The following is a 16,296-nucleotide window of genomic DNA, read 5'->3' on the forward strand; positions in this document are numbered from 1 at the left end:
GGGAGATGGTGTTTTTAACATGAAGGCTTCCTCGGATCTTCGTACTTCTAATTCTATCAAGCTTTGTTACTCCTGCTGTCATACGAAGCATCTTCATCTCAGCTGCCGTTAACTTACTCTCATACTTTTTGTACATTGTCCAACATTGTGAACGCGATGATTGATATCGTCATCACAAGTACATTCGTTATTTATCATAGACCCCAGATATTTAAACTTTTCACACTTGGGAAGCACTACACCATTCAAATAAATGTCAGGAATAGGCCTGTGTGGATCAGAAAATGGGCAGCATAGGTATTCTGTCTTTTTCGCGCTTATGCGGTACCCACTACCTTCTAGAACATCCACTAATACATCAAGTGCTCGTTGCAGGGATATCGGGTCTTCACTTATGATGGCTCCATCGTCAGCAAAGAATAACTGATGCACTTTTGGGTCCGTCACTTTGCCTTCAAGCAGGTAATCAAGAAAGGTAATAAAGAGCAGAGGACTCAAGTTATGGTCTTAAAATGTAGCTAAGAATATAGAAATGATTTTTGGGTTTTTGTGAAAGAAAAATTTTTGAATCCAACATGGACGCCCTCGCCAAACAAATGGTTTTTGTTTTTTGTGATAAATTTTTTTTTGCATCCATCATGGATGTAATGGCTTTCCCACTACAGAGTTAAAATAAAAAAAAGCAATGTTTTTGACAGACAGCTACCAAAATGTATGTGCAGTGTTGATAAATATTTGCATGAATTCAAAAATCCCGATGTGGTTTTTTTTTGTGCAAAATCAATATAGATAAACAAAAAACACACAAATTGGCCAGTCGTGCAAATGAGGCATTAATATGTTCTCACCATTACAAATAAAAGAAAAACTGTTTTAAAAATTTATCATAACTAGATGGTACTGCTAGTTAACTCCTTTGTCAAAAAGGAAATGTTCTGTCTGTACAGATTCTGACAAAGAAGTATAACTTCAAAAGACTCAAATGTCAATTTTCCACTCACAATTAATGGCAACTACTTTTTGTGTGCGAAAAAAACTTCTCCAAATAAATTGGTATAATTTTCATTTCTGCTAAACCAACAGCTTAGCACAACGTAAAATAAAAAAATTTATGATTTCTTCGTGTCATTTTTTTTTCAAATAATACAAATTGTATCTAATTTTCTGTCGCTCAATGTAGTTCTGCGCATGACCTTTCTTCACAGATCCTTGAATGTTCATTGAACACAAAAAACGAACATAGCCTTTTTCATTTTTGACTGGCACTTGTCAAATAAAAATTTTCTCAAGTAGAAGAGTGGGCAGTGGGCACAGTCAGGAAAATTCTAATTAAATAAAATTGATTTTTCCGTGTGTGGTGTTTGGTTTGCAATTTCAATTTTATTTCAAAACGATATTTTCTCTTCGAAAATATACCAAAGATTTTGTATCTAAATTGACTCGAAGAAATGAGCTTAACTCATCGAGAAGTAAATTATGAAAATCCTTTAAAAGATTGCGATAAATTTATCGCTACTGCTGCTGACGACGACAATGTAGAAAACGACGACGACAATGTTGTTGAAGATGAAAAAATTTCCATCAGTGACCATGGGAATTCGATGCAACAAAAACAACAGCAGGCAATTATTGTCGACCTGGATTTTTCCTCTCAAGGACATTCCACCAAAACACCAACTAGCAGCTGTGAGGAGGATAATCTAGATTTTGATGAACCGCCACATCCGCTCAGTGAAAGATGGTCTCCATTGGGAGCGAATTATGACGACACAATTGGTTTAGGTGGGGATTTATTGGGTCGGGAAATAGATTTGAAGCAATTAGAAGTTCAGCATATGTCCAATGGGGAAGAATCAAGGCCAGATTCTTCGTTGGTTGTTGATGTTCATCGACTCAAGTCGATGGAAGAGGAACAGGAAGTGTTGACATCTTCTTTGATGGCACTGACTTCACATTTTGCTCATGTTCAGTTGAGAGTTCGACAAATTGTTGAAGCGCCATCCGATAAACGCGATGGATTGTTGAAGGATTTGGAAGAGTTTGCTTTTCGGGGTATACCAGAGGTAAGAAATGATTAATTCTGCTTTTAAGAGAATGACTGACAAGGTCAAGGAAAGTTAAAGAAATCCTTTAAAGGTTTTCCCTTGAGAAAACGTCTTGCTACTTGTTCTTCTATACCCGCTTGATAAGTCTATTGAATAGATCCTTTTGAATGGAACAAATTCGTTCAAGAGTTCTTATTGCTGAATATGATTCCTTGCTAAAAAGTTTAGTTTAGTTTATTTGTTTATTTACGAGTGCCATTTGAGTTAAATTTATAGATACAATATTGTACATTATTTTTATGGATAAATCATACAGGAATTAGTTCGTATATACAAACAAAAAAGCAAGATTCAAATTACAATTTAAAAAGTAAAGAAATTGGTTTTTTTAAGTTATTTGGTTCAAATAATTAAGTCTTTATGAGTTGAAATCAATCTTTTAAGCAAGTTAATGTTGGTAGCATTTTTTATGATTTGTGAAAACTGGTTGTATGATTGAAAACCAGAATTAAATGTTGTATGTTGACCTCTTGTGGTTTTTTTTATTTAACTCGAAAACCAAATAACTCACTCGCATTAAAGGAAATCTTTCAAATAATGTACAAATAAATAGTGGCAATTCTTGGTCTTGAGCAACGGTTAAGCTATACATGCTCCTGGAAAATTACAATAAAAATAAAGTGGTTGCTTGTAAAGTAATTTACGATATCAAGTGATAACGTCATAAAAAAACATTGATGAAAAATTGCATATTTTTAGACATTTAATTATAATCACTGAATTATCTTTATGTTGTATGTAATAAAAAAAAGAGTTAATTGAATATTACAATTTTTTTTTCAACTTTCTCGTATACAAAATGGATAATATAATAATACCATCTCATAGTAAAATATTTGAGCTTAAAACTTTATTTATTTCTGTATGTTTTATAGTACAAAAGGAATCATTTTTTGGAGCCAATCATATTTTACCAAACAAGCCAAAATAAATTGCCTTCTTTTTTACTTTTATCATTTTGTTAATTTTTGTATATCGTTCCGTTTCTACTTGAACCTCGTAAGTACATTTTTTTTAAAAGATTTTTTTTTCTGTTTAACATTGCTCTAAAATTAACACACAGAATAGATACAAAGGTTTAAGTGTAGAAACAACTCAATCAATATTCCTTAAACGTAACTTCCCTTTGTTCAATTCATATTTTTAATTTTGAGAAAAAAGTAAATTTATTAAGGCAAGGCAAATTTGTTTACAACAACAATTTCAATGGGCAGCTGTCAAAAACTTAAGTAGCCATTTTTAAGTTTTGACAGTTCTCGATACAGAGTTTTTTCTAATGATCATACCTTCTTTTTTATACCATGGATATGTGGTTCAAACAGAAACAGAACGATATGAAAAGTTTGCAAAAACATTAGGTTTACCATCTAAAAGCCTTATATGTTTCATAAAACATATAATAATTAGGGGTATTCACGATCGCTGCAAAAGCACAAAAGTGTAACATTTTCTTACAATTAAAACAAACAAAAAATATATAGACTACATTTTTTTTACACTTTTGTACTCTTATGTCGTTTTCTTTCACTCTATTAAATTTCTAAATTTTTACTCCTTTTTCTGGAGTGAAAGAACATAATGAGAGTAATTTTTTTTTATTTATGTAATTGTGTGTGTGACAAGGCAAAAATGGATAATTTCCTTGAAAAAAATAGTGATAACAGGCCTAGGGAAAACATTTTATGAATTGAAATGAAAAATTAATATTAACAACATATGAAGCATAATACACGAAGACGGAAGGCGCAGAAATCATCTTCCAATTTCCTTTTGATTTTTATTTCGGTGCGTATTTTGTTCTTGTTTTCGTATGACGCAACCGACGAAATAAAATAAAGCCGAATAGCAAAAAAAAAAAGAATGAGATCAAAGGGAAACGTCAAAAAGAGTCACAAAATTTTTTACCGGAGACTCACGGTAGAAAATCTTCCTTCCCTTTTTTTCGAACTTTATTTCTCCTTTGCTCTTATGTGCGTCTCGCGCTTTGCGTCTTCGTGTAGAAGTGGACTTAGTTTTACTTTTGGTATATTTTTCATTACGCTTCTGATCGGGGTTTTCAGCCTAATTGACACACACCCTTAGTTTGATAATTGTAAAATAAAAATATCCCATCAACGCAGAAAAAAAAATGGCATTTTTTTACTATATGGCACAGGATTTTTTTTGTTATTGATGAAGAACACTGGCTGAAAATTTTTTTTATTCGGTTTTCAATTTCATTTTGGAAAAAGTGAAGAATTAACGAAAAAATGGAAGAAATATATCTGGCGGAATATACAATAGAAAATATATTCATAATGGTTGTTTTTGTTAATAACAAAAGAGTTTGGAAAAAAAAACTTTTCGCATTTTTCACTTTTCAAACAAAATTTTAAAATGTCAAACTTCAAATTCATAAGTGTGTGTGCAAATCTGCAAATCGGTGTAAATCTGACTAAAAATGTGGAGTTAATCCGGGGTACTTCGTAGTACTAAAATCACTCCGGAATAATTTTTTTTTTACACTTTTGTGGCGTCAAAGAACACAAAACCTTCAAAAGTGCAAAAATAAGTACTAAAAGGGTACTCTCATTGGAGTGAAAGAAAACGACATTACACTAACCCTATTGCAATTGCAACAAAAAATACAATGGTGTAAAATTTTCTGTTGTATTTGTAGTAGTAGAAAAATAAAATTTTGCAATTTTACACCTTTTTGTTGCACCGGATCATGAATACCCCTATTATTTTTTGCAATCACAAATTTTTCGTGAAAAAAGCAAAAAATAAATTAATTTTTTTTTTTCACACAACATTTTGTCAATGTTTTTAAATGAAAACTTTTTATAAATTTTATTTAATTTATTTGAAATAAAAGCTCAGCTTTAGAAAAGTAACCAATTTGTTTAGTTATAAGCAACACTCTCGATTGAATATGTAGGTATAAGAAACAAAACTGCTATTTTACAAATTATATGAGGTATATCATTATACAATAAGTAATGAAATTACCTTCCTTTTCATACCAAATAATTAAACATAGGTCTACGATTCACACTATGCATGTAGTTGCCTTCTTGTTTGATTTGACACCAGTCTCGGCTTTACGCCTTTGGCTCACGTTCCATATAATTTTGCCCGACCTACTTTGTGGGAAAAATATTCAACTTTTGAAGTGATTTATTTTAAGAAGTTTTGCAATTTTCGCTCAAATTATACCAAATTTTATCAAACTTAACTGGTTCCAAGAAATATTTTCCATAATATGCATCATTTACATTTTGAAAGTTTTTCACGCATCGCTGTATTAAAAAAGGTCTACTGGGGTCTATTCTTACTACATCCAAAAAAATCAGTGCAGTGCAATTATAACTCACTCTTTGCCAAACCGTTTTGTTTAAAACTCATGTGCATATTTTTTCGTTTTTCAAGAGAAACTTTTCGTTGGTCAGTAATTTGACAAGAGCTGTTATATAAGCCCATTGAAAATAGTTAAACAGTATTAAATGTTCTTCTATGCAATAGACCATGTCTAATGGTCATCGGTCCACCCTTTCGATCCGCATTAAAAAAAAAAAAAAAAAACATACACAAAATTGCACACAACGCCATAAGGATGCAATTTAAATTTTTTGTTTGTCATATTTTGTTTATATTTAATCAACCCCCTGAAAGCAGTAAATTTTGTTTAGTATATTTTTTCAACCACCTTTACTTGCCTTTGGACCATTTTAAAATTAAGCTTGGTTTTCGAGTTAATCAAAAAAACTGAAAACCGACCAGTGTTGCCGTTTTCTCAGAAATTCACCACTGAATTTAGTAGCATTTTTGGCTTAGCCATACTTTTTTTTGCCAAGGAATCATATTCAGCAATAAAAACTTTTAACGAATTTGTTCTATTTTCGCTCTGAAGCTCCAGTCTTTTAAATAGACTACGATATAAACTAACTTTCAAAATATTCCTTCTTGCGTGACCTTTTTAATAAAATAATAAATTCTATTTTTGTTGGCTACAGGTAGGAAAATAAGATAAGTAAAGACCTGTGGCCGGCAAAAATAGAATTTATTAAACTAACTTTCTTTTTGTCTTCCTTTCTTTCTATACAATCCAATATCCGTGTCTAATTTCTTTTTTTGGTTTCATTTCCAGCCCATGGCAGCTAACCAAGTGCCAAACTCATCAAACGGGGACAATCCCGACAGCAACATGGAAACCATCCGCAAACGACAATGCGAGCTTATCGATCATCTAAAATCTCAATTATCCGAATTGGAAAAGTTTGCTTACGAATCCGGTGCCCCTGTGCTGCCGCAACATATTTTGCTTGAAAAACAAAAGATCATCATCGACGAATTGAAGCAAAAGCTAAATCTGAATGTATGCGAAAACGATCTGCCACAGTTGTCTTCGGAAGATTTGAAAAACCAAGTAGAAAACGCCATAGGCGAATTTGTTGGTCCTTTAAAGATGAAAGAACAACTCGTTGCCCAACTGAAAACACAAATCACCGATCTGGAGCGATTTATAGCTTTTCTTCAAGGTGATGCAGAAGATCCAAAAAATAGCAAAACTGTATTGAATGAAGCATACAACAGCTATGCTGCTAAAAAGAAAGTTTCCAATCGACAAAAGGCAAGCAGCTCAAAAGAAGGCAACACCAATCACAGCAACGAAATAACACCAACTCCTGACCACTTGGATGACAAAAATCCGGTGCCGGTGAACAATACATCAGTTAACAACGCTCACACAAAATCCACAGAGAGTCTTAATAGCAAAGCACACGGACTGATGGACAAAGCCTCTCTTCTAATGCAAATGTTTGCTACCACACATTTTGGCCTCAAACCAGATCGCTTCCAGAAGAATACTCTAAAGAAGACTTCCAAGGGCAATCACTGGGGGTGAGTACAGTCACTTACTGCTGCCCTCCTTTGTTTTGGATTCCTTATGATTCTGTTTGTTAAATCTTTCAGTGATCTACGAGCCCAACTAGAAGTGGACATACAAGAAGTCGCCTCATTGGCAGCCACTCTCAGTTTTGACCGAGAGAAGCTAGTCAATATGCGGAAAACAATTAAAAAGCGAAAACTTGCTGCGTTGAATCGGGCAAATGGAATTGTATCTACCACAGCGCCAACTGGACGAAGTAGAGCGTGCAAAGATATTGATTTCTATGACAGACTGTCTTCCTCGGATTCGGATGAAGATGATGAGTTCTATGATTGGGAAAAGTATAGGAAAAGAATAGCTCACTGCAATAAAAATAGCAGTGATTCTATAAACCTGATCAATAAAGAGCTGACGACGGCGGTGCGAAAAAATTTCGCAATCACCCTTCAACGCCTCATACAGCACGGTTTGCGAGCGCAACCCGAAACTACATCAAGTCTCATTGTACCATTTATGCGATGTTTAAATCCGTCCGCAATTCATGAATCATCAGCCGAACATAGAGCCGCCCGAGCTTCATCTTCATTCTTAGCGCGTAGCAATGTATTTCCCCCAGAAAGTTCACAGTGTGATAATATGGATAGTGAAACGAATAATGGGTTCTTTGGTGGACCCAGTGGTAGACAGATGCATGCGTGGGAACTTATTCTCGAGTATTATTACTTGAAGAATGGTGATGAGTATAATAATACTCCGGCACGAAAACTTTCGCAAAGTTTTAACCTTGAAATTGTGGGAGCGCAAGCTGTTTCTAGCAAACAAAGCTTATTGAGTGTTATTGGAATGATAATTGCCCTACACAGTCCATATAAGCGAAGTTATAATTCCCATTTTAAGGCATTCGTATGTGCTGGTCTTAAGTAAGTGTCGATTTTCCTCCCTTGTTGTTGAGTTTAAATTAATTCTTTTTACTATATTTTAGCTCATCCCAGTTAGTAGAATGGTTAAATTTGTTATTCGGATGCAGCGAACTTGTGGACACATATTATACAGAAAATTCTTATGTTGTGCGCACAGGTTTTCGCGACTCCCTGCGATCAATTGATGTTCTATCAAAATATGATTTTGATTTACCCGTCGATTTGGCAGTGCGGCATTTTAGAAATTTATAAAACGAGGAACAAGCCTTGGTAATGCATTCCATATAGAAAATACAACATAATATCAAAAAAAGTCATTCAGCAAAATAAATATAATATACATATAGCTGATAGCAGCTTTTTTTATCAACAAAAACGGACACAATCCGTTTGAATTTTTAAATCATTCTAGTCAAAAAATCAAAGATCTCTTTTAATTATTTATAATAATATAACAATAATTTAAAATAACAATAATATCGAGTACTATATGAAGAAATATAAGAACAATTACAATTATTGGCAAATGATAACATTCTAATCGAATAAAAATACTATAATCAATTTTATCTTTTCTCAATTATATAATGCGATGTGTACTTTGGATAGCTAGGGCGTTTATGCATGTTTTATTTTTTTTTGGTGTGTATAAATATTATAAAAAAGTAAATAAATAAATATAATACTATACTTTAAATAAATGTACTCTTTAACAGGAAAGAAATTGTTTCAGTTTTGCAAGTAAACACTTGAGTTTGGAGGTAAGCCTGGGTCACTAAATAAATAATTTTGTTTATGAAGCTAGAGCTTTACAGTGAATGAGAGTTTAAATAACAGTAACCGAGCCAAAGATGTTTCGTCTGAAATTTAACAGTTGGAGTTAATAAGCTTGACTGAAAAAGGAGGCCTTAATATAATCTTTAAGAAAATACAACCTGAGAAATACGCTGAAATTGTTATGAAAAGAAGATTTCCCGGCCGTGAGAATTTCAAATGATAACCAACCAATACTAGAAAAGTCAGATGCAGCACAGTTTTCATTCAATAATCTTCAAACATGAAGCTATTTAAAACGGGGAGGCTTGTCGACATGCTAGAGTAGATTGCGTCGAGACAGGATAATAATAATGATGAATAAAATTAATTTAAATGGTAAAATAACGTGAATACTTACAAATCATGCTGTAATGTTTTTTTTATATCAAAAAATCAATTCTTTTATTGGGTTTGTGTTAAGGGCTTCTATTATAATATGAATAGGGTACCTATGATTTTTTAGTTGCGATATAGGTACTATAGGGCAAGTTTAGGATTCGTAAAAAAAATCGAACTCGAGATAACAATTTTACATGACATTACGATGATGGAGAATGCCAAAAAAGTGGGTCCGGCAATTCTGTCTGTCTGTCTGTCTGTGTGTCTGTCTCTATCTGGAGCTGCAGCCTACACGAGTGAAGTGATTTTCTTCAAACTTGGTAGTTAGCAGTTTTTGGTGATTCCCTAGAGGGGAAATTGAAATTTTTTTTTTATGACCAAAACTAACGGTACCTGCCATATAACGGAAATAGAAAAGTTAATTTTTTTCAAAAACGGCTCTAACGATTTTGATTAAAATTTTTGTGTGTAGTACTACACATAAGAGCCAACTTTTTAAATAAAAAAAATATTTTTTGTACCGTTATTAACGGTACCTGTCATAGAACGGTTTTTTTCGTTTCTGAATATCTCGTACAACATTAACCCGATTTAAATGAAAATTTTTATACAAACGTGTGTAAGTAAAGATAATATTAAAAATTTAGAAAATTTTCAAAAAATGCAATTTTGGATTTTTAAAAAATATTTCAAAATTTTTTTTTGAAAAATCAATTTTTTGAAAACGGATGAATGAAAAATTTTGAAATTTAGTTTTTATGTGTAAATTAATTATTTCTTCAAAATGGCATACCAACTTTTTTTTGAAAAATGTTAAAAAATTTGTATACATAAAAAATTATTTTTTTAAAAAACGGCTCCTACAATTTTCGAAAATTTTTTTCTAAAAATACCTTTTTATACAAGAAATAAAATGGCATATTTGTTTTTTTTTTAAGACAATTTAAAACGGAGTTTAATTAATTATAAAAACAGATTTAATTTTTTTATACTACTTATGTGTTAGAAAATTAATCCCTATATTTTTGAATTTACACTTTGGCAACCCAACTGCGAAAGCTTTCATTAACTTTTGTCAATTGCTTTAGTTATCTTTTCTCATTACTTTTTAACTTGTTTTCCTTAACTTGAATAAAATTGTACTTATTGAACAGACGTGTCTTTGACTCTCCGATTTAACCTTGATATTTTAACACGGGTTATGGGCCCAGTCCTCCAAAGCGTAGTTTAAATTTTTGATTAATTTTATTATTTGTCTATTTGTATAAGAATTAAACACTTAATTTTATAGGATGAGTTCCTTAACACAGATAGAGAAATTAGGTGCTGACAATTATGCAACCTGGTCGGTGCAAATGAAAAGTCTGCTTATTACTTTGGATTATTGGACTGTTGTAGAGGTTAAGTGTCCGGATGCAGCAACTGCTGCGGAGAAGTTGAAGTGGGAAGCTGTCGATAAGAAAGCCCTGGCATATTTAACTCTATGCGTTAAACCATCAGAACTTATTCACTTTAAGCATTGTAAAACTACCAAAGAAGCATGGCAACTTCTTAGCAAGTTGTACAATGCAGATGGACCAGCTCGAAAGGTAAATTTGTTCAAGAAAATGGTACGCTTTAAAATTGGGTCTAGGGAAAATTTCGCAAGTCAAATTAATATTTTTTGCACAATTATTGATAACCTTCATGAGATCAATGTTGAGATCCCAGAAGATCTTCTTTGCATCTTGCTCCTGTGTAGTCTGCCTGATGATATGGAAAGTTTTGTGGTAGCAATAGAAAGCAGAGACAATTTGCCTACTTTCGAGCAATTGAAGGCTAAGGTGTTGGAGGAAGAGCGGAGGCGCAGCGAAAAAACCGAACACAATAGCGAAAGTGTTCTCGCAGCTAAGGTTCAGAATATGAAAAAGGTTGATTGGGACAGATCAGTAGGAGAGCGACAATCTGTCAATAATGGAATGCATTCGAGATCGCGAAATATGAAAAAGGTAAAATGTTATGCCTGTGGAAAGAGGGGGCATTTTCAATCACAATGCTATGCGAAAAAGAAAGAATCTGTAGCAGCAGTTTTAAGTCTGGCTACGTCATCAGCAAAACTGCATAACAAAACCGTTTGGATTCTGGATAGCGGTGCTTCATCGCATATGACAAATGATGAAAAACAGTTCTCTTCGATGGTTCGATCTAATCAAACTGTTGTTTTACCGTCAGGAGAATGTGTTGCGGCAAAAGGTATCGGTGATGTAAAAGCACGATCTAGTTTTTGTGACGTTATCTTGCGCGATGTTTTGTTTGTGCCCAGTTTGCATGGTAATTTTCTCTCAGTGAGTAATGTCGAATTCCTTTCAATTTTTTGAATCGCCTCAAAAAAATCGAATTTTTGGTGTTAAAAAGGAACATGAAAACTGACCGAATTCTTTTTGCGATTGTATGTGTGTCATTTGACAACAATTTTTACACGAACGTCAAGCTGAAACTAAAACAATTTCTGCAAAATAAAACCAGAGATTCCTTTGGTCAATAATTTTGTTTATTTTCTTCGGTAATATAGATTTACTAGCTTACCCGTGCGAGACTTCTCGCATGCTTAAATAAAAAGAAAGTATAGCTAGGTAGGTACAAATGTAAATGCAGAGTGTGTTTTTTAAAAAGTCGAGAATTACTAAAAAACTCCTGTTCATCCCTTTTAAAATACATTGGATTAGCCCCAGTTTAAGTTAAACAGCTATGAATATGGCACATTAAATTTAGCAATTCTAGGTTCCCTAAGTTGTACATACATTTTATAATTAACTCTATTTCAAACAGGTTGCCGCAACTAATATCTCAAACTTGGTCAATTTGAAGAACTTGAACCGATGTTGAATCATGCATTCACCACCTTAACTATCAATTGATAGTTGATAAATACTGAAATTTGATGTTTTAAAATCGAAATGGGGGAAAACTGGTCATTTTTTTAATGGATCTTTTCAGTTACATTTCACGGTTAGCATCATTCTTCGTTTTCAAATTTTTTTCAAAGCAAATAAGAGATCAAATTTTTTTTAACAACTATAAATTCTTTGCTTCCGGCTACAAAGAGGTTAAGTCACAAAATTGCACTTTCGGGTTTTGATGAAAAGAGAATAAGCTCTTTTATTTGGTATCAAAAACATAAATTTAGAGTAACTCTTTCTTATAAAAATAAGGGGATCAATGCTCAAAAATTCATCGATTTTCAACTTCAATCGGATTTTCTGGTAAACTATCATTTATGTAAGTCCTTTTTACCCAGGGGCAAAGAATTGATAGTTGACAATCGTAATAGGGGTGCAACACTTACGCCCCTATAGCACGCAAAGAGCAAATGAAGGGTCCAGGGGAAAAACGGCACATGTCCACTTTTTGTCAAAAATAAACGAATGATGAGGTCTTGTAGTATTTACTGACCACTATCTGATGGCATCCTTACTTTTATAAAACAAATTTAAGCCTTGCTGAAAAAATAAATAAATTGTGTGCTAAGTACTAAGTTGTATGGAGAACAAAATTTAAAAACGCATTTTTCTCGAAATGAGTTGGAATGGACTTGTGCTGTTTTTCCCCTGGAGCCTTCAAATATTCCGGCTTTTTTCTTATGTACATTATGTATGTATATACTATATATGTACATACATAGGTACACTTCCCAGACTTTTCCTGGCAAATGGAAGATGAAATGTTCCTACGGAATATGTTCATACATATATGTAGGTACTTACAAAAAATCTTGAAAAAAAAAACCATAGGTGTGTTTTTTTGTTTATCTATATTGATTTTTGAAATCCATGCAAATATTTGGCACCACTGTACATAAACTTTGGCAGCTGTCTGTCAGAAAAGTCGCTTTTGTTTTTTTAGTATTAACTCCGCAGTGGAAGGCCATTACATCCATGATGGATGCAAACAAATTTTTTTCACAAAAAAAAAAACAAAAACCATAGCATGGCATCCATTTTGGATTCAAAAAATTTCACAAAAAACCAAAAATCAAAACTGACAGTTCTGATTCTGAAAAAAAAACAGAATTTCTCTTCTGGTTTTAAAAACAGAATCAGAAGCAGAATCACTCACACATTCATAGATTTAAATGTTAGCAGTACAAAATGTTTGCAGCACAAAAACAAATGAAGTTTGGCGCGATTACACATATATGTGGCACATGTTAAACTTCAGATTCTTCGGAATAAAAAAAACTGTTCAATTGGGATTCTGAATCGAAGAACAATTCCGGATTGCCAATTAAAAACGCCATTAAACGTTTGTTATTGTTTTGTTTCTGGCGGTGTTTTTTTTTCATAAAGGGAAATTCCAAAAACTATCTTTGTCTTTTCCTTTTCTAATTTGACATATCTCGGCAGGGAAAATGTAAACAAAAAACATATTGTCACACACACTTACATTACAACAAACACTGTGTGTTCGAAATCATTTAACCACAAAAACTTTTATATTTCGCGATTGTTTTCAAATTTAAAGTTTTTATTTCCGATTAATTAAAAAAAAATAATTAATTTTACATATTTATTTTGGAAAACACGAACTAAATTCACAAAACTCTATCGCAATTCGCGCCTCCTTTTGTTTGTTTATGTCTTCAGTCTTCACCATCCCAGCTATAGCTGTAAATTTTTTTTTCTTTTTTTCTGTTTTCTTTTGACTATTTTCTTATACTGACAATCGTTGGAAGTTCCCCACTGAACTTATTCCAAAGATCCTGTCAAAAGCGATGAACACTTCCACTTTCCAATAATTTTGGAAACATCTTATGTAGAAGTGTTCAATGATCTGAAAGAATAATTAAAATAAAGGTAGGACCGCACTTGATGTTGAAGGAACTACGCTAAGTACACCAAAGTAAAAAATAAGCAAAATATTTTGTATCTTTCATTGGTTATCGGAACTACACTATGTGGAATATAATTATTCCTATCAAAATATCGTATTATGTGATAAATGAATAAAATAAATCAATTATTTGTATTTGACGAATTCGACGGAAGAAATAGCCCAACTTTCTACTTTTTCATCTGTCGTATCCTTTGACATTGGTTGTCAACAATAGATCAGTTCGATTTTCTGTTTCGGAGTGCAGACCGGGGAATTTCAGAGCTAAGAACTGTGTTCTTTTCTTTTCTGATTTTATGAATTGTGAACTTTAGTTGTTTATTTGTGAAGAAAATGTAATAAAAGTAACATTTAATGATATATCTAATAAATTATATCAATTAAATACTAAAATTCTGTTGTAGAGTTCAATTTTATTATGCCAAAGTCATATCTACAAATGATAATCTGTTATTAAAAATTGTTTTTAACTGAAGAGCAAGAACATACATAAAGTCTAGTAGCGTATTTTATTTTATTAAAAAAAAAAAAGAACAACGATAATAGTTAACAATTTCTTGCATCAGAACTTCCTTAGTGCACATTCATCGAGAAAATATCGAACATACCTTGGAATTTAAAGTGAGCTGTCAAAAAGCAATCCGTCATGCAACGTATTCTTTGGGTCACCCCTTTCTGTCCCATCCTTCAATTTCAACGGATTGATTGACACAACGGGTGGAACGGATTCTATGGGTTAACCATTAACCATTAACCATTCAAAATGAAATAGTTTACGAAAATATCTCATTTGGATTTTAGTGAAAACATGATATAAGGCACTTAAATACAAAATAAAACTTTTGAGTGATCTTTTTTTTACGGAGGTTGACTACCCAGAACCTCAAAAGTTGGCATTTTTAATTTGTGTTCCAAAAATGAAATAAAAATGTATAACTAATGTTACATGTAACAGGGCTGTTTAGGTACTGCCTAAAACAGAAATAATTCTCCTTTTTTCAACTTTTTTAACCCAATTCCTGTTTGATTAGACTGAAACTGTGTAGTTTTTTTTTTACAAAAAAGAGAGCCCCTCTTCTTGCAAATTTCTGCCCAAAAATTTCTTCGGACAAAAGTCTGAAATCTTTCAAAAGCTAGTGCCTTCTTTTTTTCTTTTAATAAATGATAATTTTGTCCTAAAAGAGTTTGCGTACTTTTGCACAATTTTTTCTTTCTCTGAGAGGATTTCATCCCCACTTCTAAAATTTGACAGGTTTCATATTTTTGTCCAAACTTATCTGCAATTTGTTTGTACATAATAATGCTTAAAATGTTAACCATCAGAATTTTTAAGCAAATCGGAGAATTTACTCGCCTAATGAACGCCCCTGATGATACGAACTAATGATATACGAACACCCCTAATGTGAACAGGAACACGCCATGTCAAACATTTCCAGATTCATTGGAAAGTGATAAAAAGTCATTTTAAAATTCATTTTGGCTGGAATATTATTTTTTAAACAAATTAAGATTTCTTAAAAATTATAAACATTTATATATTTATATTTTGCCAGATTCTGGCGGCAGAAATTCGCCTTTTTTTAAGATATAATTTATTAAAATCTGTTCGGTGTAAGTCCCGGAAAAGGGTGTTCGACAACCGTAATAATATATAATGATGATTTTAATCAGAATCAAAGGGAAATTGCAGTTATTATTAAGATCTGAGTGAAGATGAAGTAGAAGGTTATTATTTTGGCCGTATGCTGTGGTTTAAAAGAGAAAAATTTTTCTGACGATAATTACGAGAAGAAAAGTTACAGTAATTTGACTTTTTCACAAGAACTATGCCAGGAAAAAATATATTTTGATCGCACATTGTTTTTTTTTTTATTTATTTCATATTTTTCCGCAATAAAAATACGATATTTAATTAAAATTTTCTCTTTATTTGAAGTTGGTGTTCTCAAATAAACAAACAACACGAAGAAAACTTTCAGCTTGACGTTTGAGAAATGTCAAATGTTCCAAGTGTGTGTGCAAATCCGTGTAAATCTCTCAAAAAAGAAGGATTAAAAAAAATTCGAATTCTGCTTCGTTTGAGGCGATTTTTTTTTCTATGGAACATGATTTTCAGAAAAAATTCGCTTCGAGATCGCCGAAAATTCGATTTTTCAATTGAAAGGAATTCGACATAAGATAATTGAAAACGGGAATATTGTGGAGTTTAATGAAAAAGAAACAGCTGTAAAAACAAAAGCTAATATTCCAATTCTCACTGCAAAAATGGAAAATGGTATTTTTTATGTAAACTTTTTAAGAAATCATGCCGAGTGTGTAAATGGTGCCTCAATTAAGATCGATAAACAGTTTGAAGTGTGGCACTCCAGGT

General features: G+C 32.4%; 1 protein-coding gene across 1 annotated transcript; it reads left to right on the forward strand.

Annotated features, from left to right (window-relative positions):
- The first annotated feature begins 1,287 nt into the window (after positions 1-1,287).
- LOC129910665 (RUN domain-containing protein 1) lies at positions 1,288-8,616 on the forward strand. The gene is made up of 4 exons (XM_055988125.1): positions 1,288-2,063; positions 6,235-6,989; positions 7,062-7,898; positions 7,961-8,616. Exons 1-4 carry the CDS (start codon positions 1,449-1,451, stop codon positions 8,148-8,150), a joined length of 2,397 nt encoding a protein of 798 aa, XP_055844100.1. The 5' UTR covers positions 1,288-1,448; the 3' UTR covers positions 8,151-8,616.
- Positions 8,617-16,296: the final 7,680 nt, after the last annotated feature.

The sequence above is a fragment of the Episyrphus balteatus genome, chromosome 2 (genome assembly GCF_945859705.1).
Source record: "Episyrphus balteatus chromosome 2, idEpiBalt1.1, whole genome shotgun sequence".
In the NCBI taxonomy this organism is placed as follows: domain Eukaryota; kingdom Metazoa; phylum Arthropoda; class Insecta; order Diptera; family Syrphidae; genus Episyrphus; species Episyrphus balteatus.